This window comes from Lygodium microphyllum, chromosome 10, assembly GCF_053477565.2.
Source record: "Lygodium microphyllum isolate KBCC chromosome 10, Lygodium_microphyllum_v1.1.10, whole genome shotgun sequence".
NCBI lineage: Eukaryota > Viridiplantae > Streptophyta > Polypodiopsida > Schizaeales > Lygodiaceae > Lygodium > Lygodium microphyllum.
In genome coordinates, this window is record NC_141144.1 from 3185860 (window position 1) to 3209305 (window position 23446).

Below are 23446 nucleotides of genomic sequence, written 5' to 3' on the forward strand. Positions count from 1 at the left end.
GGTATATGGTTGTTACAGAAGCATTATGCTCATGACATGTTACAGAAGTATGGTATGGCTGAATGCAAGCCTATGGAGACACCTCTTGATCAGAATGTCAAGCTGCAGATTGATGTTGTGAATGACATAGAGAATGTGACCATGTATCGACAGATGGTGGGCAGCTTGATATACTTAACTATTACCCATCCCGACTTATGTTATGCAGTGGGGATTGATTAGTCAGTTCATTTAGAAGCCTCGCAAACCACATTTAGATGCAGTCAAGAGGATCATGAGATATGTAAAGGATACTACAGGTTATGGGCTGTTTTATGCATATGGAAAATCTCTTGACTTGACGGGGTTTACTGATGCTGATTGGGCTGGTTGTGCCTATGACAGGAGGTCAACTAGTGGTTATGCATTTGAATTGGGCAGCAGTATGATCAGTTGGCAGAGTAAGAAATAGCCTACTGTTGCATTGTCTAGTACAAAAGTTGAGTATAGAGGAGCTGCCTTAGCGGCTTGTGAAGCAATTTAGTTAATGAAACTATTAAAAGACTTGGGAATACAGCTTGAAAGCAGAGCGAGATTGCATTGTGATAACCTCAGCAATGTTATGTTGGCTAGCAATCCTGTCTACCATGCTAGGTCTAAACATATTGAGGTTCACTACCATTTCATTAGAGAAATGGTTCTTACAGGGCAGATTGACTTGATTCATGTGAAGACTGAAGACTAAGTAGCAGATATATTTTCCAAGTCTCTTGGTAAAGAAAAGTTCATATACTTCAGATAACTACTTGGAGTTTATCAGATGGTTTGAGCTTGAGGGGGAGTGTTAGAATATCAAGCTCCCGTTACTCTTCAGTTAGTTTATCTTTATGTGTGTGACCGACATTAGCTGGATACAGCTGTATACTTGTGTAACATTCAATAAGTTGGTGTAGTCAGTGACTCAACCACAGTTAGTCTTGGTTAGTCATACCTATGTGTGTAAGTCTCTTTCAGTTAGTATGATGGAAGAATAATAGAAGAACAATAACAATGAGCTGAGGCTAATCTTCCGCTCCACTCTGTCTCTCTACCTCTCTTCCAACAGGAGTTACATGGAAAGATACACCAGAGTCTACAATCCAAGTCTAAGTGACACCATCATCAATTGACAAAAGTGCATCAATCACATCAGTCTTCGTAATCTGCATATCTTGCATGTGACATACAAGGGCATCATAATCAACTGCACATAATACATCAGCGTCTGTATCTGAAAGCTCCTCTATGACCACACTAGAGGCCACATTGGCCTTTTCCTTGCCTTTGGCTGCCTCAGATACATCTGTCTTATCCTCATTTTTCTTATCTCCTATATTCTTCTTTCTCTCTTGTTCCTTCTTGTAATACCTGCAATCAGGGTTTCTTGTTGCCCTTCCGACCATGGTGATAGGAAGTAATGTCACTCTTTTCCTTTCCTTTGCTTGCTCATGTTTCTTTGTCCTGCATTTGCATTTTTCTTTTCAGCCCTGCCTCTTACATTATAAGCTGAGTTGCTGCCTTCTTTACTAGACATACGTCTAATTTCTTCATTCAAAATTGAACCCCTCAACCCATCATATGAGAGATTGGGGTTATTGCTGAGAGAAACCACCAAGGTCTCCCAGGAGTCAGGCAGTGTCATGATAAAAAAGATCGCCTTCAACTTTGCTGATTTAAAATGCATGTAAATGCACTCAAGTGCTCAGCTGTAGGCTTTGACTCATCCAGTTGCATATTCACCAACTTGCGCATTAAATGCACTTGATTAACAGGTGTGGTGATCTCATAGGTAGTTTCCAGCTTCTCCCATATAGCTATATCTAAACCCTTAATGTTAGTCAAGATGTCATCAGTGACACCCATCTTAATGTAAGCAACAGCCTTTTTGTTTACTCTGGCCCAATCTGCATTAGACATTAGTGCGGGTTTATCTTCTTGCAAAGCATCCTCACAATCCTTTAGGAACAAAATGCCCTGCATAGGGTCTTTCCAAAGGGCAAAGCCATGATCATCAAACCGTTTGATTTCCATCAAACTCTTGATGTCTGAACTGGAAGAAGTTGCAGCCATTTTATCACGAACACAAGAGTAAATGCCCCTGAAATGCAAACGCACAAGCTGAATTAGCAAACACCTCGGTGTTCTTCCTTAACCAAAAATAAGTCTCTGCTGTTTGTACATGAACCAGCCACCACACGGGCAAAAATGCAAAAATTTACCAAATTCTGTACAAACCCCCAAAATTTCCGGTCCAAAATTGTATAAATGTCAGCCAATTCGACTCAGCTGAGCAGAAATTTAGCCCCAATTTTTTGGGATCCAATGTTAAGAAATTTTACTCAAAAGAGCAAAATTTTGACTTATTTGGCAAAATCCCCAAATTAATTGAGGTCACCACACACAATGTTTACAATTTCTGACCTGAACGTTCCTGTCAAGCATGGACGAGATCAAATCCAAGAAAAGCCCTAAATTTTCGGGCTCAAAGTTGAACAGAATTGCCGACTGTGTTTCCAATGCGTGAACCCCCGTTAAGAAAAGGGGAAATTGAAAGGAGATTTTGAAGAAAAAAGATTTTTGATTTAAGAAAAATTGGAGTGACGGGGGTCCGTTGACCCGTCAGACGCATCACGTGAGTGACAGCCCGCTAGCATCTATCCCATGCGTGCCTTGTCTCATGTCCGTCCGTTGGTCCCCGTTGCACGTTGCGCAGTCCCTGTTGCACATTGCGTCTGTTGCCCGCTGCCCACTGCGCCTACTCCCCGCTGGTTGTTGCGCCTACTACGCGCCCGTTGCTGCCCACTGGTCCATGTTGGTCACGCTGGTTAGCAGTTCGTGGCACCCAACTCGAGTTTGGTCACGAACTCCAACCGACTCCCTGTTGGACACGAACTCCAGCCGTTTGCACGCCCAATGATCTTGTACTGTAAGCTCTGATACCAGTTGTTGGAGCTTAGCTCGATGCAATAGAAGTTCGAGAAGTGAGTATGAGTGTGATTGCCGGTGCGAGAGTGAGAGAGAGAGAGCAGAGTGAAAGTATGATGCGATATGAGTGTATCAACAATGTGTTGGTACACAAAGAATAAAATGTATTTATACTTAGGGCACGTAAGGGTGCATTCACATGTATAGCTAAATAATGTGCGTGTACTTTACACAGAGGTCAAACGGGCCTTTATCCCAACACAGTGGACAACCCTAAAAAGGGGTTGGGCGCCCACAGTGTGGTGCCACCCTATATAGCTGGTGCCGTCCCTTTGGGCACCATCCTAGATAGTCTCTTTGGGCACCATCCTAGATAGTCTCTTGCCTATTTATAGGCTGCCTTTGTCACTCATAATATACGGCTGATCCTTCAGTCCGTCTTTCCTCCTCTCTCTCCGTTAGTCTCCTAACACTCTCTCCTTCCATCACCTTCACCTCCTATCATTAGGCGCTAGTCTCCACTATCTTTGGAGCTATATTGTTGGTGGTAGCCTATCTCATCTTCTACTGACGCTTCACCTCCACAGTTGGTGGCAGCTTCATCATCTTGGCGTCAGTCTTCTCCAACTGGCGACTTCATCCACCCATCAGGCGTCAACCATCACATTGCGTTTGTAGCTTGGTGGAGTTCTTTTGTAGCTGACGGCCTTCCTCCATCATAGGCGTCGGCATCCATCATCATCAGAGGCTGTTGCACCTTGTGTTTTGGTTCCTAGCTACTTCTCCACTCATCAGGCGCCACTCCATAGCTAGCGTTTTCACTCCTAAAGGCTGTTTTCATCTGCATTTTCAGCATCCGGCTCATCCTCATCACTTGGCATCACTCCTAGTAGCTGGTGTCAGCTCTTCAGGCTTGGATTTGTAGACGGAGGCTTCTTTAACTGTCTCCTTGCTCGTAGGTACCACTCTTTATCCCTGTGTGCAGATTTAGAGGCTCCTCACTCTTCGACAACAGTCTTCTTGCTCCAAGCGACACCTCCTCATCTTGCGTTTGCAGACTGAAAGGCTTCTTTGGCATTCTTTTTGCACTCCAGGGCATCCTTCGTGCTACGACACCCTTGTATCAGATTCACTTCATTAGCATGATTTATCTTTTACCATCTTTCTGAGTTTCTTTTCTCTCTCTATGTTTACCGTACACACACTGTATTTTCCCCCACAAACCCTACTCTCTCTGGTCACTCAGTCATTTTGACAATAACTGCTTAGGGATACTTGGAAGAAAAATCGGCCTAGCCAATTTGATTGTTGGTCGGCAAAATTGGTTTGTGAGCACTAGAATAATCGTTAAATTAGTTTTTAGAATTAATATTATGAAAATTAATTTAGTAAGGTGGATAATGCTGAAAAACGGGATAAGAAGGCTGCCACTGGGCAAAACTTACCCATGCAAGTGGGAAAAACGTTTTTAGGGGTTGGCGGAAGCATATTCCAGCCATTGGAGTGAGAAGAAGGTTGTTAAAGAGCAAGAAGAGGCTATTGATGGGATTTGTAGCCACCAAGGATTAGTCCTACAACATGCGACAAGAATTTGGAGCCCTCCAGAAAAAAATGACAACCCAAGGTCCTTTTGTATAGGTGATAGCGGACAGGAGGGGGCAATAGTCTTTCTGGTGGTGCTAAGTTATAAGTGACAGCTTCCATGGTTGTTTGAGCAAGGCAGCAGTAGCTTTTCAACGTTTCTTGCGATGAAACTCTAAAATGTCTCTCTCTATAGCATTCTCTCTCATCCCCTAGTCATCTCTCAAGTTATCTTAGTATTTTCGAGTAGTTTGAGCTATCAAAGGAAGAGATTTCGGTCAATCTCGAAATTAGGGTTTGGCAGTCACCTCAGGATGCGTGCTCAGAATTGAGAGCCTAGGACTTGAATTCCAACAATTGAAATTGAAGAATTTTAGGGAGATTCAAGAGGCTAGCCAACCCATATTAAATTTGGGGCTGAATTTGTCTTTCAAGGAGCAAGGTGAAGGTTAATCCCAAAGCAAACAAATTGGAAAATTAATTTGGAGGCTTGCCGGTTAGTTTTGACAATAAGAGACACTTGGATTAGTGGAGAAGATTAGAGGATCTTAGTTGTACTCCTTCCATTTGCAATACAAGATAAAGAAATACTACACAAGGGCCACCAATTTTGGGGCCAATCGGGTGTCCAATGTCCAAGATTAAAGTGGTAAAGTGTGCATTTTTAGTTTACATGAATTTTATGCTTGTTGTAAATAGTGCTTAATCACATTATTTACCATCCTATCCATGGAAGAAGGTTGGTTTCATGGTTCCATCACGGGGATACCCTCAATTCCCTTGACTTGGTGGGCCTGAGGTATGTGATTGAAGGTCATAAGCTTTGCTCTAGTGTTGAAATTGTATTTATTTGAGCATTACAGTAAGAATGTCTTCAGATAATGAGATGGGATCAAGCAGGGATCATGCCTCTCAATCTGAAAATTCACAAAGTGTCGGAGAAAAGCAATGCTTGATTTTGGACAAGGCACACAACATGGACAACAAGCTGATAATGTTGGTTTAGACCAAAATGTGGGTTCTTCTAGGCCTTTAGAAGCTGCTGACCAGTAAGAGCAAGAGGAATTTGATGACCATTTTAAAGATCAGCTGATGACAGTAGCTAAAATGTTTGTGCAATTGGAAAATTATTCTCAGTTCATGCACTTTTTGAATGCCTTAAAGGAGGGCGATAAAGGCAAGAAGAGGGAATCATCTTCAAGAGCTTCAGGACAGCAAGATGCATCGAAGGAAGAGCCAATACAATAGCATGATGTTCCAAATGTGGGTAGTGAGCATAAGCAAATGATGCCAGTGGGGCAATTGATGCATATGCAAGGCCAACTTGGAAGTGCTAATCCAATGCTTTTTGGACAACAGGGTATGCATGCAATGATGGAGCAGCCATGATACATTGGTGGTGGCACTAGTTTCCTGTCTATTGTGGGTCAAGGACCGCATATACAGGGATATATGACACGACTCGTAACCATATGCAGCAACCAATGCATGGTGTGCAAGGCCCAATGTATTCGTGTATGGCTGGTAATATGCATAACCCCATGTATAACAATGTTGGCATGATGCTGGGGCACAAAGTGGTAAGTTTGACAATGCATATATGCAGCCCATTGTGTTTGGGACTCATGGTATTAATGTTGGCCATGCAAATGCTCTGTATAGTGTTGGTCATGAGGAAAAATGCTGCTAGTAATGCATGCAATGTATGGGAAAATGTATCTTGGTATGGCTGGTAATATGCAAATTCCCATGCACAGTCACATTGCAATGGTCCAAAGTATGCAAACAATGTTTCCCCATGCATTTGGTACTCCTAGCATGTTAGATACACATGAGGGGCTAGTGAATTGGATGCAATGTTGCATATTAGTTAAGTTGGAATTGCAATAGTGTGAAAGTATAAAGTATCCCAATGCTTAAGGGGAAGAAAGGCCTACAAAGTAGTGGAGGTTTCGAGGCAAGTAAAGTTAGAGGTAAAATTTCCATATGCTTCTTGGTGAAGCTTCAATATTGTTTTGCCAATAGATGCAAAGTGGATGGAAGAGGATGACCTAGCAATCCATCCTTAGTTGTTGCAACTTTACCGAGATGCCTCTCAATTAAAGCTGACTCAGTCAGGTTTAGCAAAGCGGGGGTATGGAGCATTGTGTGACACTCAAGGGGAAGGCACCACTTCCACTCCTTTTTCATCAAAGAGATCTTTTGAGAGCATGGCTTGCTGAAAAGGATTGTGTCTAATCGCAATTCCAAGTTCACTAATGGGTTTTTGGAAGGCTTTGTTCTATGGCCTTGGCACAAAGTTAGGGTTCTCTACAACTTTTCACCCACAAATTGGTGGGCAAATGGAGAATTCCAACCATACCATGATTACCATGGAAATATCTTGATAGGCGTGGGGATCCTCTATGTATGTATGACAGCCACTTGGACCTTGGATATGCCACTTGCAGGCCCTTAGAGTCAGGCATCCCCTGGTTGCTTTCACAAAACTCCCACTATTTTCACTAATAATGGATCGTTTCTCTCTCTAGGCTTGGTGATGGAGTTGATAGAAGACTTTGGTTGCATCTCTAGGATTCTTCTGCTAACCTCATTCGTAGGTGCAGTGACTAGTGTAAGGGTACAAAAGGTCTGAGCGATTTTTGCTTTCACAAAACTCCGACTATTTTCACTAATAATGGATCGTTTCTCTCTCTAGGCTTGGTGATGGAGTTGATAGAGGAGTTTGGTTGCATCTATAGGATTCTTCTGCTAACCTCATTCGTAGGTGCAGTGACTAGTGTAAGGGTACAAAAGGTCTGAGCGATTGTTGGAGATACTTGGAGGATTGCTTGAGCGTCGAGATATTAGCTTGTTCAGATGTCCCTTGTTAGTTGGAGACCGTCAAAAATATGTCCAATGATAATCTTCTTTTTGCAACAACATTGCCTGACTTTTACAGTACAAATAGAAGATTGTTTCTACTGAATCATTGAATATTAGCTTAATGCTGACCCATCAATTTTGAGATTCATGTGAAGATTTGAAGATCGGTACAGCTGAAATTGGAGTTGAGCTCATTGATCGGATTTTTTAATGCATTTTTGAACTGTTGCAAAAGGTTTTTTTCATGATTTGTCTTTGTGTCATGTCTTCTACGTGTCTCTATGCAAATCTGTATTCATGCACGGGATGATTGTTTGCACTTTATGAGTGTTTTGGTGTTGATTAGACAGATATGTTTAAGCAAACAAAAGATTGAAGCTTTTTCCTAGTTTTGTGGACTAAGTTTGAAAATTGTCAATTCTGGAATATGATCTTTTCAGACATACATTTTCAAGCTGATGAAAAGTAGTGGAGTAACTGAATCCGGGGAAAGTGAAAAAGTCTTGCTACTTGTTGAGAGTGGAATACGCTTCCACACAACTGCCTTTGCAAGGTAATATGCTTCATGTATCGAATGCTGTAGCATTTCCTGTGCTATGTCTTATACCATTTGGTCACTATTAGTGAGTTAGTGCCAGTGTTGATTTGGATTTTTGAAGTTTTTTGCATATCAGCTCTGGACAAGTTTCTCCTTATAAAAGTTACTGCCCAGAAGGTAGAAGTTTTTGGGTTTTAAATACGTAAACTTGGAAATGAATTAGGTCTTGTTTGCATAGTTTGCATGTTCTTTCTTATTTTGGCGATCTAATTTGCATACTTTGAAATCTTTAATACATGGACTGTGAGGGATAAATATAATGAAAAATAAAATTCTGCATAGCTATGCTGTTCCTCTGCCATACATGGTAAGCTTTTGCCTATAACACTGATAGGTCGATTACCTTTCATGACTGTCAAAAGTTTAAAACTATTGTCATTGATGTGCAAGCTGCTACCTGCATTCAATGGGATTTGCAGTGTAGAATTTCAGGAAATGTGAGGTTTTTAATGTTGATATGTAATTTTCTCATTGTGTAGTGGCTAACATAATCTCAGCTTTAGAGGTTTGAAACGAAGATGATTTAATCATTTTACACTTCTGAAGTGGTGCTGGCATATTCATTGCTTACCTGGGTAAATGAGGCAAGGAGGTGAAAGTATCAAACTATAGTAGCAATTTCATTGAAAGACCAATCCTCAAGGCAGTTCGCAACAATCTCAGAAATTTTCTGGATAAGTTCTGTCATGTGGGAAGCATTTAGCAACTGCATGAAAGCGATGGCTAGCAAAGGAGCTGCATTTTTCTAGGTTTAGGGATTTTCTACCACTTTTTCATGCTTGCATTTGGCACCTCACAGCTGGGTGAAGAGGCAAAGACTGCTGAATCAAAGATTTTTACTTCCTTCCTATGAAAACTTGTTGATGCAGGTTGAAGTGATTCTTTGTCGATATTATGTTGACTAGTTATTAGTTACTGTGTAACTAGGCTACTAGTAACTATTGACAAGCTGTCAGCAAGAGTCAGTAGTGAATTGTAAGACTCAAGTTTCAACATGTATAATTGTTAATTGCAAAGTTTCAAACTGATGAATGACAAGCCAAACTTCCAATGTATTCATGAAGCTTTTGCAAAGATCATTTCAAATTTCTAAAGTAAGAAAAAATCCAAAACCTTAAAGGAAAGAATGGTCAGTAGCTACTAGCTACTACATACTAACTAGTGACTATGCAATAATAAGAAGTGACAGCAGCAAATAAATACCTTGCGATATATGTAGACTCAAGGGAGATCAGCTAACCATCTATCCAAGTCATCACAAGGTCCAATTTTATTAAACAAGATTACTTCCCCACCAAGACCGTCAATATGGTGGAAGGATTGGAGGATGATGAGGAGGTAGCTTTCTTGGAGGCGGCAAATGCCAACTTGGAACCTTTCTGTCTTGTGGATGTTTTGCACATCGATCATCAATAGTATCTCAATTCACCATTGTTGGCAGCTCTCCTTTTGAAGGATAGGCCGAAGGTTGAAGAGGCGGCATTATGGCAAGAACTAGTTGAATCAATTTGAGTCAAGCCGCAAGACCCGGACCGGTGTAAACTTGCATATTAGTCCTAGATTGAGAATACAAAACGTTGAAAAAGAGATTAGAATTTGCAAAAACAAAGGTTAGTAGTGAGATGCTTCAAAAGTAAAGCTAAAAGAAAGTGAATGAATGTGTGAATGAGTGGATGCAGCGGAAGACAAACGAAGGAAAGCCTAAGGACAAGGTAGCATATGGCCCTAACTCATTAGCCTAAAGAACTAAGAGTGCTAAGTGTGAGACTATTGTAGGGTGACCTAAGGGTGCTAGCCTAAGTGTGTGGCCACCGTCACACATGGCCATCAGTAGGTCAATGCCAAGGAAACTCATGTTGAGGTGGGAAAATAGTCCTATGTAGGGGTGCAAAAGGAGACCTCAGAATGGATGCAAAGAGTGCTATGGGAGAGGGAGAAGTAGACCAGTCACTTTAGCGTTTAGGAATATTGAAAGATAAGGGCTGCTGAGGTTGTTTGTGTGCCACATGTCCAATGGCGGCTATGCCACAAGGAGTAGATGGGGCAGTAGCGGGAGGCGTAGCCCTAGTTGACTCTCCAAGGGGAGTGGAGGGAGTCACGGCCTCTTGTGGTTTCTTAGGTGGGAGACCTTGGGCCTTAGTACAACACTCCTTGTCTACATGGCTTGATCTTTGGCAGTGTGCAAAGTCTATTCTTTTTAGGGAGTTGCTGCCATATGGGTTTTGTTTCTTTGTTTCGTCTAAGGAAGGGGTGTCACTCTTGTTTTGTGTTGCCTTCACATCTTGAGAGTTTTGGCCACCATTCGGTCTTCCCTCGCGAAGAAGAGGCAACTAGACCCCTCTTTGAATAAGGATGTGGGGAGGACTTCTTGTGGACTTGATCTGTGCAATGCAAGAACGGACATTCGAACTCATAGAAGGTTGGCAAGTGAGGCAACGAAATTATGTGCTGGATAAAGTGAAAGTATTATTTAGGTAGGTTGTCTAGAAAGAATGTAACTTGATCATTATGTGACTTGGGGGAGCTCGTAATGGTGAACTCAGTGCAAGTAATTGCCTACATTTGGCCAACTTTCAGGTCATTTGCTTAATAGAAAACTCTTGAAGCTCAAAATCAACATTGATATGTTGGGTTCGATCTTATGCCACATAGTGATCAAGGATATGAGTCCAACGCTCCGATGCAAGGGAAAAGTGCTATAATTGAGAATTGAACTCAAGAGCAACCTTGTGTTAACTCAACTTTGGCTGTAGTATTTTGAGCTCTACATCGACGGATGTAATTAGGGTGAGCCATCGGGCCTAGGCTCTAGACCAACGACTAGGTCCCAAAGACCCTGAGGTTCAAGCACTCATTGCATAAAGTTAGATCAAGTGGTGAAATTTGACCCATTAAAACGAGTCTTATCCTTGAAGGCATTCTTGGCAGTAGCAACAGGAGTGGTAGTGTTGAATGAGGAATAGGGTGGGTAGGGTTGGGGAGTGGAGTACACTTGGGGATTAACCCGAGAGTGCCCACCATGCATGTAGGATGTGTGAACAGTGGATTCAAAAGTGGGTATGGGTTGACTCGGCATGGGCATGGGCATGGGCATGAGCATGGTAGTTGCATGTGTAGCCCAAGGAGGACGGACTGAATGAATTAGCCGTGAGGAATGAACGAGAGAGTGGCCTATAAATAGGCAAAGTCAGTCTAGGATGAAGCTCCTTTTTGGGGCTGCAAACCTTAAACGCAAAACGCAGAAATGCAAAAACGCAAACTTCGGATGAAGAGTGAAGTGTTTCTCAACACCTCCTCTTAGGCCCAAAAAGGGGAACAAGAGAAGAGTGAGGTGGAGATGCAATGCTACATGCGGAAGAATGCTCATGCAGTAGGTGCCACTTGGACAGTGTCCCTCGTGGGGAAATTGTTCACTTGCCTAACAGTCCTAGTACAAAGATGATGAAAACATGTAATGCAAGGAGTAATGTCGGACTTTGTGTGGTTCCGAGAACCATAAGGATATGCGCGTACTTGATCTCGGGAGATGGCTCCATGTTGACCAAGGGACGAAGAAGATCTACCTTGTAATTTGAGAATACCACCTGAAAGGAGACCTTTGAAGATAGTCAAGAGACAAGATGAGTTGTAGAACCCGAAACTCAACCTCGGGAGAGAAGTCACTAGCTCCGTGACTCCATGTTGGAAGGAATACAAAGGCCTAGCCACCAAGTCGCTGCTGAAGATCCAAGGGCATTGATCTATGTAGATACTCTAGATCCTGGGTATGAGTAGAGGAAATGACTGCTCAAAGGAGAGCCACTCCTCGAAAGTGGAAGGTGGTGGTGTGTGAAAGGGCTTCATGGCACATAGGGTCCCTCTTTGAATTGGATGGAGTAGAAGTAGGAGCCCTCTCTAAAGCGGAAGAAGAACTGGAAGCCCCCTCTGAGGGCGAAGTAAGAAAATCCCCCTCTGAATCCCAATCTGAGAGAGAAAGGAAATCCAATCACTCATGGCTCACGGACTGCAAATCATCTGATGACGAAGGAAGTGTCGTCGGTTGTACCAAAGAAGGTATTTGGGGCTCAAAAGAAGCTGGAAAGCACCTAGAAGTGGCCTCTCAAACCTGAGTGGAAGAGGGTGGGGAAGAAGGAGGCTCAGGATGAGCCAAGGGTGGGGAACAGTCGGAGGCTCTCAAGAGAGTGGATTGTGGAGGAGATGTGGGGCGTGGAAGCCACTATACCCGAAAGTGGGTGGGGGAAACCTCTGCGCTATGGGGTGGTCTCCGGGAGGGCTTATCGCCTCGTAAGGTCTTAGAGCCTCCATGTGCTCGAAAGGACTTAGTGTGTGTCAGTTGCAGCTTATTGCCTTGAGCATAATACTTTGACAGCCGATGCAGAATGATCTCTGTGGCCCAAAAAGGAGAGGTGGCACAAGGAGTGTCTGGTGGAAGACGCATATACTTTTGGGGGGTGGGGAAGCAAAGGTTGATGTTGACAGTCTTTGGCGAGATGACCGTTCGTGCTGCAGTAGGAACACCCAATAGAAGGGCAATCTATTGGGGGAGACGCCATGGTACCAGTGTGGTAAACTAGATAAGGAAAAGTGGGAGCGAGAAGAAGGATATCTCCCATTGCGTAGCAGAAATGATAGAGAAATCAAATGTTGATGCCGAATCCACCACCGGTCTTTGTCTTCTCCGGTGAGAAGGAGAGAGAAAGACTAAAAACGCAGGTTGCAGGAGAGAGAAAGACTGAAAACGCAGGAAAAACCAGCAGCAACAGTTAGCATGCTGAAATTAGCTCCGAACAGTGTGTGGTAGGCTGGAAACAGGCACCAAACTGTTATAGACAGCAATGGTCAGCTTAGACCGCAATGTCCTTTGCATCTAGGGTGTGGGCAGCAAGCTGAAATACTTGAAATATGCAAAAATGAGATTGTTTTCTAAATGGAGAGTGATCAGCAACAGTCACTTTACTGTAAACAGCTGCAAACTGTAGGTGGAAGGCTGGAAACAGGTGCTAGACTGTAGATGACAGCAAGGGACATCTGAGATTGCGATGTCCTTCGCGAAAGGGGTGTGGGCAGCAAGCTGAAAGCACTTGAAACCTGCAAAAACGAGATGTTGATGCAGTGGAAGAAGAATAGAAGTGGATGCCGAACCCGCTACCAGTCTTTGCCTTCACTGGAGTGGAGGATCTTTGTTGTTGTTTGAGTAGATCCAGCTCTCATACCATGTTAAAAGATGATGTACCAGCGAGATAGTAGGGTTTGCGGGGAGGAACACGGAGTGAACTCGGCAATCATGGAGAAGAGAAGAGAAGAGAGAAGAAAATATGACGAATGGAATGATGAAATTCTAAATCATGGAGTGAATGTGATACAAGGGAACAAGGGTGCTGTAGCACAAGGAAGATGATGAACACAGCCACGAACCATGAACCACAATGTCCTCCTGAAGGCGTGTGAGGGTAGTGGAGAGGCTGAAGAGAAGAGGTGACAGATTGAATGAATCAGTCGTGAGGAATGAATGAGAGAATGACCTATAAATAGGTAGAGTGAGTCTAGGATGGCTCTCCTTTTTGGGGCTGCAAAACCTAAACGCAAAACGCAGAAACGCAAAAACGCAAACTGCGGGTGAAGTGTGAAGTGTTTCTCAACAGCTGGCACGTCGTGTTATTTGTGGGCTATTTAGTTTAGCGATTATTATAAGCTTTTGGGAGGCAGCCTCTTAGAAATCCTTGATAGGGTCCATGTTGGGGACTTCAGGAATTATGGGGTGGATAGGTTTGCTTGTTGTACTCTTGGGACGTGTTCTTGTCTTTCTTGTTCTTGACACCTTTGCATCTTCCTTGGATACTCGCTTGTTTTGTCCCTAATTCAATCTATGATCATGAGGCTGCTTTGTGCTTAACACCCTTGCATCTTCCTTGGATACTCACTCTTGTTTCATCCCTGGTTTGATCTCTTAGCACGAGGAGTCCACAAGTAGATAAGACAGTCTTATGTGAGAAATTGGGATTAGGTGGTAGGGATCAACTGTGGTAGGGAAGTCTTGCTGGGAGGAGGAGCACTTTCTAAAGATTTCGCAACCATCCAACAATTGCTATAGGATTTCCCTTGGGGCCATGCCCTTTAGACTCTAGCAAGATTAGTCCCTGCCACTGTAAAGGACATGTTGATGAAGCATCACCATCTGAAGACTGAGTGGCTGATGTTGAAACTGGCTATGGAGGAGAGAGAAGTGAGAGACTGTAGATAGTGATAATGAGAGCAAAAGAGAGTGTAGATGTTACTTTGAGATAAGAGAATGAAAATACAACTAAGGTCTAAGGTTGACCTAGCAACCTTCCACACTAACTAGAGTTAATTTAACTAACTCTAGGGCCTAGTGTCACGTCCTAAGACACAAGGTGGCCACACCACACTTTGACACTTAAATAAGTGTCCACACACCACATGAATTACATCGAGCACTACCCAGAATTGGCAAAGTGTAACATCTCCAATCTCATCATGTGTTTCATACAAGTAAAAAGAGGCCCAAGGTGTCACCCGAAACATTGGTGATCCTTAGTATGTAGGTAGGATCGAAAAAACAACAGTTGTGCATCATTCCACCAAAGCCTCATCCATTCTCCTGCAAATGTTTAAGCCTTTGGTTGAAACCTCTCATCCCAAGCAGCCTACTCCCTCGAGATAACTGTTTTGGAGGTTGAGTTCAATTGCCTCACAACCTAATGTCCATGTGTAGTGATTACACCTAGTGTGGCACAAATTAGCCCAGAGTGCTTTTATATCACTTCTTAATTCAATTGCCTCACAGCCTAATGTCCATGTGTAGTGATTACACCTAGTGTGGCACAATGAGCCCACCAGTGCTTTTATATGACTTCTTAACCACCCTACCCCTTCGTGCTTGTCAGACCAAGTGGGCCAGTGGCCAATGCTATAGGCATGTAAAAATGATGGACAACACAACAATGTGTATGGTGGAGGCCTGTATACAGCGAAGCAGTTTGCAACTATGTGAGATTGTGAGACAACACTGAGGTGCGTATTTTGACTGTAGTTCTTGTATCTCTGACCTTTTGGGCAACTTACTGCTGTATTTATACACTTTGCAAAATTTCCCCCATTGTTCCCTCTGTGCTTTTCTGAGTGCACTAGAAGTTGGCACCTTACACAGCTCAGTTAACTCTCATTTACACCTAGCATTTTACCTTTCGCTTGTCCGGATTAATGAAAATATTTTAAACCAACTTTTAGATTGTTTCAAAACCAGGCAGCAGCAGGAGTAATGTGGCCTGAAATCATGTAGATGCATGCTAACATTATTTGTTGGAGGGGATTACTACTGCTAGAGTGCAACTGTTGCACCTGATGTTTGCTGGACTGATGAAATATCTTACAGATGGAAACTTTTAGACCTTTAGTGTTTTCTTTTCAACACGACTTTTCACCTTAACAGTCTACTGTATAACTATACTGAGGTGCTTAGGTTTGATTATCAGGTGCATGTTCTTTGATTATGGATAACTCTCTAGTCTCTGTACAGCTGATGGTCACATTCATATGAAGGATGATAAATTCAACGTATGTGCAGTTTGATAAAGTTGTATTCAACTATACTGAGGCCCTTAGGTTTGATCATCACATGCATGTTCTTTGATTATGGATAACTCTCTAGTCTCTGTACAGCTGATGGTCACATTCATATGAAGGACAATAAATCTAACTTATGTGCCAAAGGCAGGGCCCAAAAAAGTGGGAGAAAAAGGAGAGAACATGGATAGACACATGCTTAACTGTGCTCAAAATTTTACTTGGTTGAGAAACAGAACTTCAGCTCAGTTATTCAATCTTTTGCAGGGACAAAAGCTCCACGCCTTCGGGTTTTACATTGAAATTACGAAAGCACATAAGAACAAAGAGGCTGGAAGAAGTGCGGCAACTTGGAATGGACAGAGTTAGTATCCGTCTTGCCCTTTGAATATATGGAACCATGTTTCTTTTGCTTTAATGTTGCAACTAAGATGTTGAGTGCACTGTAAAACAACTGAGCAGGGTCTTTCCTTCTCTTCCTGTTGTTTCACATTTGAATATGGCCATGCGTCGGTGCTTAACATGCCAGTGCACTTACTGAAAACCTTTTCTGCCTGTGATGGGTGTGCTATATATAACAAAAGCTTTGCTGCTGAGGTAGTTCAACATGGTGGTAAACATATCCAAATTAGAATGATGTTAATTTTAAAATGAAAGAAGAAATTAAGCTTGTGCACACGCATAGCTCTAAGCCTTAGCTGTAGAGCTGGGAAGAGAAAAACTATCAGCAGCCTAGAGCAGCTACTGTAAGACACTTTTTGGACAAACGACTAGCAGTTAATATTTGAGTATTGTCTAAAATCTTAGAGATCACAGGTTTTAGTGGGGGATTGATCAATAGTAACAGGGAACGGCCGTTCTGGGCCCCCGGAACATGGAAAGGCTGTCCTGGATGTATTGTCGAATGGGATGCCAAAATGGGATGGGGGATGTCCCCTGTCCCAGCCCCAACAGCCGTCCCCCTGTCCCCTACCCCATCCTTTTGTTGGGGACTGCTGACAGGGGTCTTTTTTTTCTGGTGGGTGGATTTTTGGGGTGTCTCAGCCTTCTTCCAAGGAGTTTAATATGTTAGTTATCTTTGTTTCTTCCCCTTTTGTGACACATACACACATACAAAATCAGCACTCTCGTGTGAAGTGATATCAAATCAGCCCATGTTATACACACAGTTTTTCTACAATGGAAAGTACATGCATGTGTGCATGCACATGCATATGTTCTTTGGTAGTACAAATTCACCCACACATCCACCCACCACATCACATGCATACATTTGGTAACTATGAAATTTGAAATGTTATTTATGTATGCCATCGCCTCCCCCCGTCCCAGTCAACGTCCCCATCCCCTGCTTTTGGCTGTCCCCGGTCTCCGTCCCTGGCCCTGTCCCCGTCCCCGTCCCCGTCCCCAGTTCTAGAGATTCAATTTATTTTGTCATCATTTGCTATGCTGCTATTGATAGAGAAATAAGCATTTGACACACTTGCAAAACTTGTGGAGAGCTTATATTTTATTTTTTATCGTTGAAACTTAAGGTTGTTGATTTTCAATTTGGACTGGGGGAAGGTGCTTACCACATCATCTTAGAGCTGTATGCTCAAGGGAATCTCTTGCTGACTGATGGTGGATATAATGTTCTTACGTTACTACGGACACACAGGTTTGTCCACACATCGAATCCATTACATGAAATATGCTAGGAGTGCATGTTAATCTGGATGAACTTTTGCATACAGAATACATGTACGGCATTTGGTTATGATAAAAGCAGTCCTCATCTTTGGTTATGATAAGAGCAGTGGTCATCTTTGGTTGTTATATATTTATTTATATGTTTGTTCATTACATTGTCTATGGAAATAAATTTGATGGCACCCGTTCATCATTTTGAAAACGTCAATTTGAAAACTAGTTTTTGCTGGAGGCTGTCTGTTTAAGTGCAGGAAAGTTAGATACAGTTATTGCAAACTCAATATTTTTGAAAAGAAATCTGATAATTTAGTATAGTACATCCGGAACTGCTTAGATGTATTGGAATAACCATTTCCTTTGGTTATTCATATTCTAGCATATCGATATCTTTTCTCCACTCTTTTCCTGTATGTAGGAAGTATATCCAAAATCAATTGTTCTAATGATTTTTTCTTGTCTAGTGAAGGGAACAATTTACACTGTCACAGAGTGCTATACTTAGCTTCATGACCTAGTTGTAGGCGGTATCTAGACTTAAGACTAGATGTTATGTTTTAGGGTTTCCTATGTGGCTAGGCCTAGACTATATAAGGTCAGTTTTATATATATTTAGGGCTTCTTTGTTCATTTTAAAATTTCACCCTTTGGGGTTTTAAAGAGAGTTTCTTCTTTCCCATCATAACATTGAGTGTATTTGATGTCCATCATTGTGGCCCATATATTAGATGCACCGTCTCTAGATCCATTGTAGATCTAAAGAACTTAGGATTTGGCCACTTACTGTGCTGTGCCTTGATTCATCATTCATTGGTGGCACATTGACCATATTTCAAAGAGGTATAAGGGTAATTTGGGCATATACATTAGGCTTTGTGTTCTCAGAGTTGATTAGTGCTCTTGAGCTGGTGGTTGCACCCCTTCAAGATCTTTTGAATTGAGAGGGGCTAACCCTATTGAGAAATCAAAATTCAGAACAGCATTAATGCGAAATTATCATGCATTTAGTCCTAACTTAGCTCCACAAAAAAGCCCCAAAGAAATCTATTCATTAAACATGCATTTCATTTTGGTAGCGTGACACATGCCCAAAAATTCCCTATATAAGGAAATGTTGTGGGCATCCATCCTCATTCCTCATTCTCAGGCTGTGCAAGCATTGGATTCTCATCATCATCATCAACCTTACACCCCTGCCACAGAAGCTACCACCCAGCTTGCTAAGGTGCAACCCAGTCATCCACTGCTGCCACTTAGCCAGCCTGCCCGGTTTGCTGCTGCCAGTGCTGCTGCCACCCTCCTGGAGCTGCTGCCCTGCCTCTGGAAGACTCCCAGCTGCTGCATTTTCAGTCTCAGCACTTAACTTCATCAGCAGGTGCTGTTGGTTGTTATCTCCCCATCCTTGAGGCTACAATTTTGGCTCCATGCTGTGGTCCAGCATTGACATCACCAGCGGCAGCAGTTGCCTATTCTCAGTTCTTCTTGAGGTGGCTCTGTTTTGATTGCCAGCTGTTTCACACATTATCAGAGACTATGCACTGCTGCATTTGGTCATTCCAGTCCCACAAACTGCTGTGTTTGAACATCCCTGCTGCCCTGCTATTGTTAGCTGTCTAAATCAGAGTTTTATTTCAGAATTGGTGGTTTACTGCACTTGGGATCCATTCTTGGAAGAGCACACTATCCGACACTCCTTCAGTCTGCTCCCATGAGAGACAATAACTATTGGATAGTCTCCGCTACTTCATCTTTGTTGTATTCATTCATCCATTACTTCTTTTTCTTTTGTGTTCTTTTCTAGTTTCACAGTGTATTAGTTGTGTTTATACACTTTTGAATGCTTTCTTAGCAAACTCTAGTGTAGCTTCACACACTCCATTATGGTTTCAATTCCTCCCTTAGCATCCACACGTGCGGGAATCATTTCTCTTGTTATGCAACACACCTCCAGCATTATAGCAATTGAGAGGATGCATACTGAAGCATACAAAAAGGAGGAAATAAGAAACAATCTTTAAGAGTTGAATTACAAATTTCATCCCATTTGTCTCATGCATTGACTTGTTTTTGTTTCCAAGTGCAAGAGCCTTAGTAGAATGGCTTCATGGCAATAAGAAAGGCTTCTCGATCAAGTTTTGGAAAGAAAGGTTTTCATTGAGTAGATAAATAGCTTGAGCAATGATTGGGAGAACTAGTGAATTGCTTGACCCCATGGGTGGGAATTGATCTAATATATTTATAAAGCGAAGGTCTTAAGTAATAGCTTACCTTCTCAAGACTCTTGAGAGGCTTCTTGATCCAGAAGTTGGTGGGAATGCCCAAGCTGAAGCTTGCAGGGTGGAGCAAGGATATTGAATTGGAGGTGAGCTTGAATCAACTAGGCTTGGTGATGTATTTCGCATGAGATTTTTCAGATTGAGAGGCAAAAATCTCCAGCATCATGCATCACAAGGGTGTTCAAAATGAAGGGTTTCAGGTCGGGACAAGGTCATGTTCTTAGTTTGGTAGGAGGAGGTGTTTGGAAAGAGATGCAAGCCGTGGAAACTTCCTAGAGTTCTAGAAGAGGAGAGAGAAACCTTGCAGTCCAAAAGGTAGTTTTGGGCCCCTGTTCTACCAAGAAATCTCTTGTTGGGCCACCAAGTCATTTAGTACATTTTTTCTACTTTATTCCTATTTTGGTTTCCATTTACAGCCCCAACAAGGCTTTATTTGGATGATTATATAGTGTGGGGGCGCCATCCAAGAGCCCCAAATTCAATGATTTTCTGGTCCATCCACTCGAATAGGCTAAAATCAGCTTCAGTCCCGTTGAATCCAAGTGTTGGAGCTTCCAATTTTTGGCATGCTGCTTGAGGCTGCTACTAAACCCTAATTTCTGTTGCAGATTAGGGTTTACACCGGAGAAATCTGAAATTTCTTAGTCTCTAGTGATCTCAATGCTGTAATCTTCGGAGCAAGGATGTAGAAAGGCTGGGAGATGAGAGAGAATGCTCAGGAGAGAGAGAATTCAGGCTTTCTTGACGAAGAACTGAAGAAAATTTGTCATTTACTGCTGCTGCCCTGTCTCAACAGCTTGTAGATGCAAAGAATTGATTAAAACCAGTCATTTACTGCTGTTGCTTTATCTCAACAGCCTATAGATGCCGTCACTTGCTGTTGATTGGTCTTCTCCTGCCCTTGGTTGCCTCAGAAGATCCTCCAATGGCTGCAAATCAGACCAACAGCATCTCCTTCCTCTCTCTTGCAGGCTGAATACACTAAAAATGCCTCTCTCCAGTCTCTAAATACGTTTTTTAGACTTACATGGGCTTTTTTGACAAAAGACAGCCTTCCCAAATGGTTTTTCCAGTATTATCCATAATTATATATTAATTTTCAGTCTTTAAATACTGAAAATTAATCTAATAATTATTTCGGTCCCCTGAAAAATAATGTGGCTGATCAATAATTAGATTAGCTTGGCAACTTCTATTCTTGAGTGTCTCTATGTCATCTTTGACCATCAGATTGGCGTTAGGTACTATTAGACACCACTTCCCTAGTGTCACCAAACTGACACTTATGGCCAAATGAATGACCTAGGTCAACAACTAGTGCCAACAACTGGCACCATATACCACCAAGTAGTTGTGCGGCATAACTTATAGCAATTCTGATCACGGGCTCGTAAATTTACTTTAACCCTAGTTACACCTCACATGTGCAACATTTACTTAACCATGTTATTAAAAATTAATTTACATGTTAAGTGAGGTTTTAAAAATACATGTCCTCATGAGAAGGTACTTGCATTTTTGTGTTTTCTTTACCCTTGAAGGGTTGCCTAGTGGTGACCTGTCTGAGGGCACTTACACGGAGAGATCTTTATTAGATATTCTTACCTTTTCTTCTCGAGTTGGCTGCCCAATAGTCACCTTGATAGTAGCCATCACCTCGGAGAGATTTCAACATATCCTTCATCTCTGACAGCTTGTGAGGACTATGTTTCGCTTTCTCTACAGCTGGCTGTCCTTTCCTTCACCCTTCAACATTTACTTTCGATATCCTATTGCCAGAGGATTGCCTTTTGCTCCCTTCATTGTGCAAATTCCCCATAGGTGCTGCTGCTTGATTTAGACAAGACAATGCAGTTATCTTCAAAGCTTCAGCTCTGTTGTATTTGCTTGATTCATTTAGCATGATTCAATGATTCATCATTCATCATTCATCATCTTCTTCTTTTGTGTTTTCTGAGTTTCTCTTCTCCCTTAGTGTTGTCTGTACACACTTTGTGTTGCTTTACAACAATCATATTTTGACATGGTATCAGAGCTAGATTTGCTCAGAGAGCCAAGAAGATCCTTTGCTTTGGAGAAGGCAAGGAAAGGTTGTGGGAGCAATAATTTCTTTTGATTACCCCCCATTTCCAGTGCATCATTAGGGGTTATCCTTATCTACTTTTCCCTCCCACCCTCCCTTTTTATAGATTGACACTCTGGTGCTATGGCTTCTCTTGACAAATAGTCCAGTGGGTGCTCGTATTGCGGCAAGGATGGTTATACCACGAAAGACCGTGGACTTTGACCTTTGCTCCCTACACCACTAGAGTATATGTGTATATTACTTGGCACTCTTGGTGCCACATGTCCCTTTTGGGCCACAAAGATTGTTTTGCATTCACTATCAAAGTATTACACTCAAGGGAATAAGACGCATTTGATGCCGACTAAGTCCTTACAAGAAAAAGGAGGATCATCAGGCACCCTGACCTCTTGGAAACTGCCGCAACGTGCTATGGAGGTTTCCCGCACTTATTTTTAGGTCCAATGGCTTCCATGGCCATGGCCTGCAGTTTTGCAGTTCACACCATTGAGAGAGAATGATAATTGGATACTAACATCACGTCACTCTGCTTCTTCGAGAGATGGAGGCTGTTCGATTCCTTCCACTTCTTTGGCTCCACAATATCCTTCATTGAGAGACAATGACTGTTGTCCATTTGTGGCTCCCCAACCATTTCCTCACCTCCCTTGTCTTGCTCCATGGATGCCGATTCCGACGTGGGCATTGAGGAGATTCTATGTGATACCTCTCCTTCCACTCCCTCTTCTACTCAGGTTCGAGAGGCTATCCATGGGAGCTACGTAGCCTTTGTTCCACAGGGCCCCCGGATACCTTCTTTGGCCTTGTTGGTGGCATTTCCTTTATCTTTTGATGTTTCAGAGGGTGTGATCCATGAGTTTCTTGATTTCCTATCTCTCTTAGAGAGGGATTCAAAGGGGGCTCAGCTTCATTAATTAAGCCTTTTAGGGAATAGGGTTCGTTCGCGTAATTTACAGCACTGACACGAAAACAAAACAAGCAGTTCTTTTGACAAATAAGTTCCTTAATTTATCTTCAAGTTAATCTTTGTCTCCTGCCCATACAGGAGAATTATGTATCCCTTTTGTCCAACAGAAGTACCCGATCCAAATCACATGGCACCATAATTTCCATCCTTTATCTAGAATAGGATTTTCCAAGGTTCTAGACGTTGGGCTTACGGCAGTTTACAATTCCGTTCCGGTCTAGGCAAGGGATGTCCAGAGCTCCACTGACCCCAAGTGACCTAGGAGCGAGACACTTTCCGTGGTTGGCCTTTTCACCACTCGACCTTCGGCTCCTTGGGATAATCTGTGGCGCGATCTTTGAGATAATTCACCCGTGTAAAATATCTTTCATTAATTAATCCGTTTAGGAATCAAGTACGATCAAGGCAATCAACCTTATACCATCTTCCAGTGAAACATTCCTTTATTTCCCACGGCTACTTGTCATTACTGACCCTTGCCATGCATTTACCATCAAACACAAGCACTTGGAATAATTATCCAAATCACATCCAACAATCAGCGTAAGATACATTTCACTGCTTCCCAATGTGCTTTGCCAGGATTTGACATGAACTTGCTTACAACTCCCATTGCATAAGCAATGTCAGGTCTAGTGGCAACCATATCATACATGAGTGAACCACAAAGTGAAGCATAAGGAACACCCTTCATAGAGCTGGTTGCCGTATTATCTTTTGGGTAATCTGCTTTGCTAAGCTTAAGATAAGGTGGAAAAGGTACACCAGGAGGCTTAGCATCGGCCATAGAAAAATGATCTAGTACTTTGCTGGTATACTTTTCTTGTGAGAGAAATAAGAGCTATTGCTCTCTATCT

General features: G+C 42.4%; 1 protein-coding gene across 4 annotated transcripts in view; it reads left to right on the plus strand.

The window, feature by feature from the left end:
* The window catches only part of EMB1441 (zinc knuckle (CCHC-type) family protein), a 171253-nt gene that overhangs the window by 19748 nt on the left and 128059 nt on the right, over positions 1–23446 (plus strand). For all 4 annotated transcript variants that reach the window (XM_087685885.1, XM_087685886.1, XM_087685883.1 and 1 more), the window contains exons 2-4: positions 7830–7942; positions 15839–15935; positions 17107–17231. In XM_087685885.1, coding sequence (XP_087542011.1) covers positions 7830–7942; positions 15839–15935; positions 17107–17231 — 335 coding nt within the window. The remainder of the gene's footprint in view (positions 1–7829; positions 7943–15838; positions 15936–17106; positions 17232–23446) is intronic.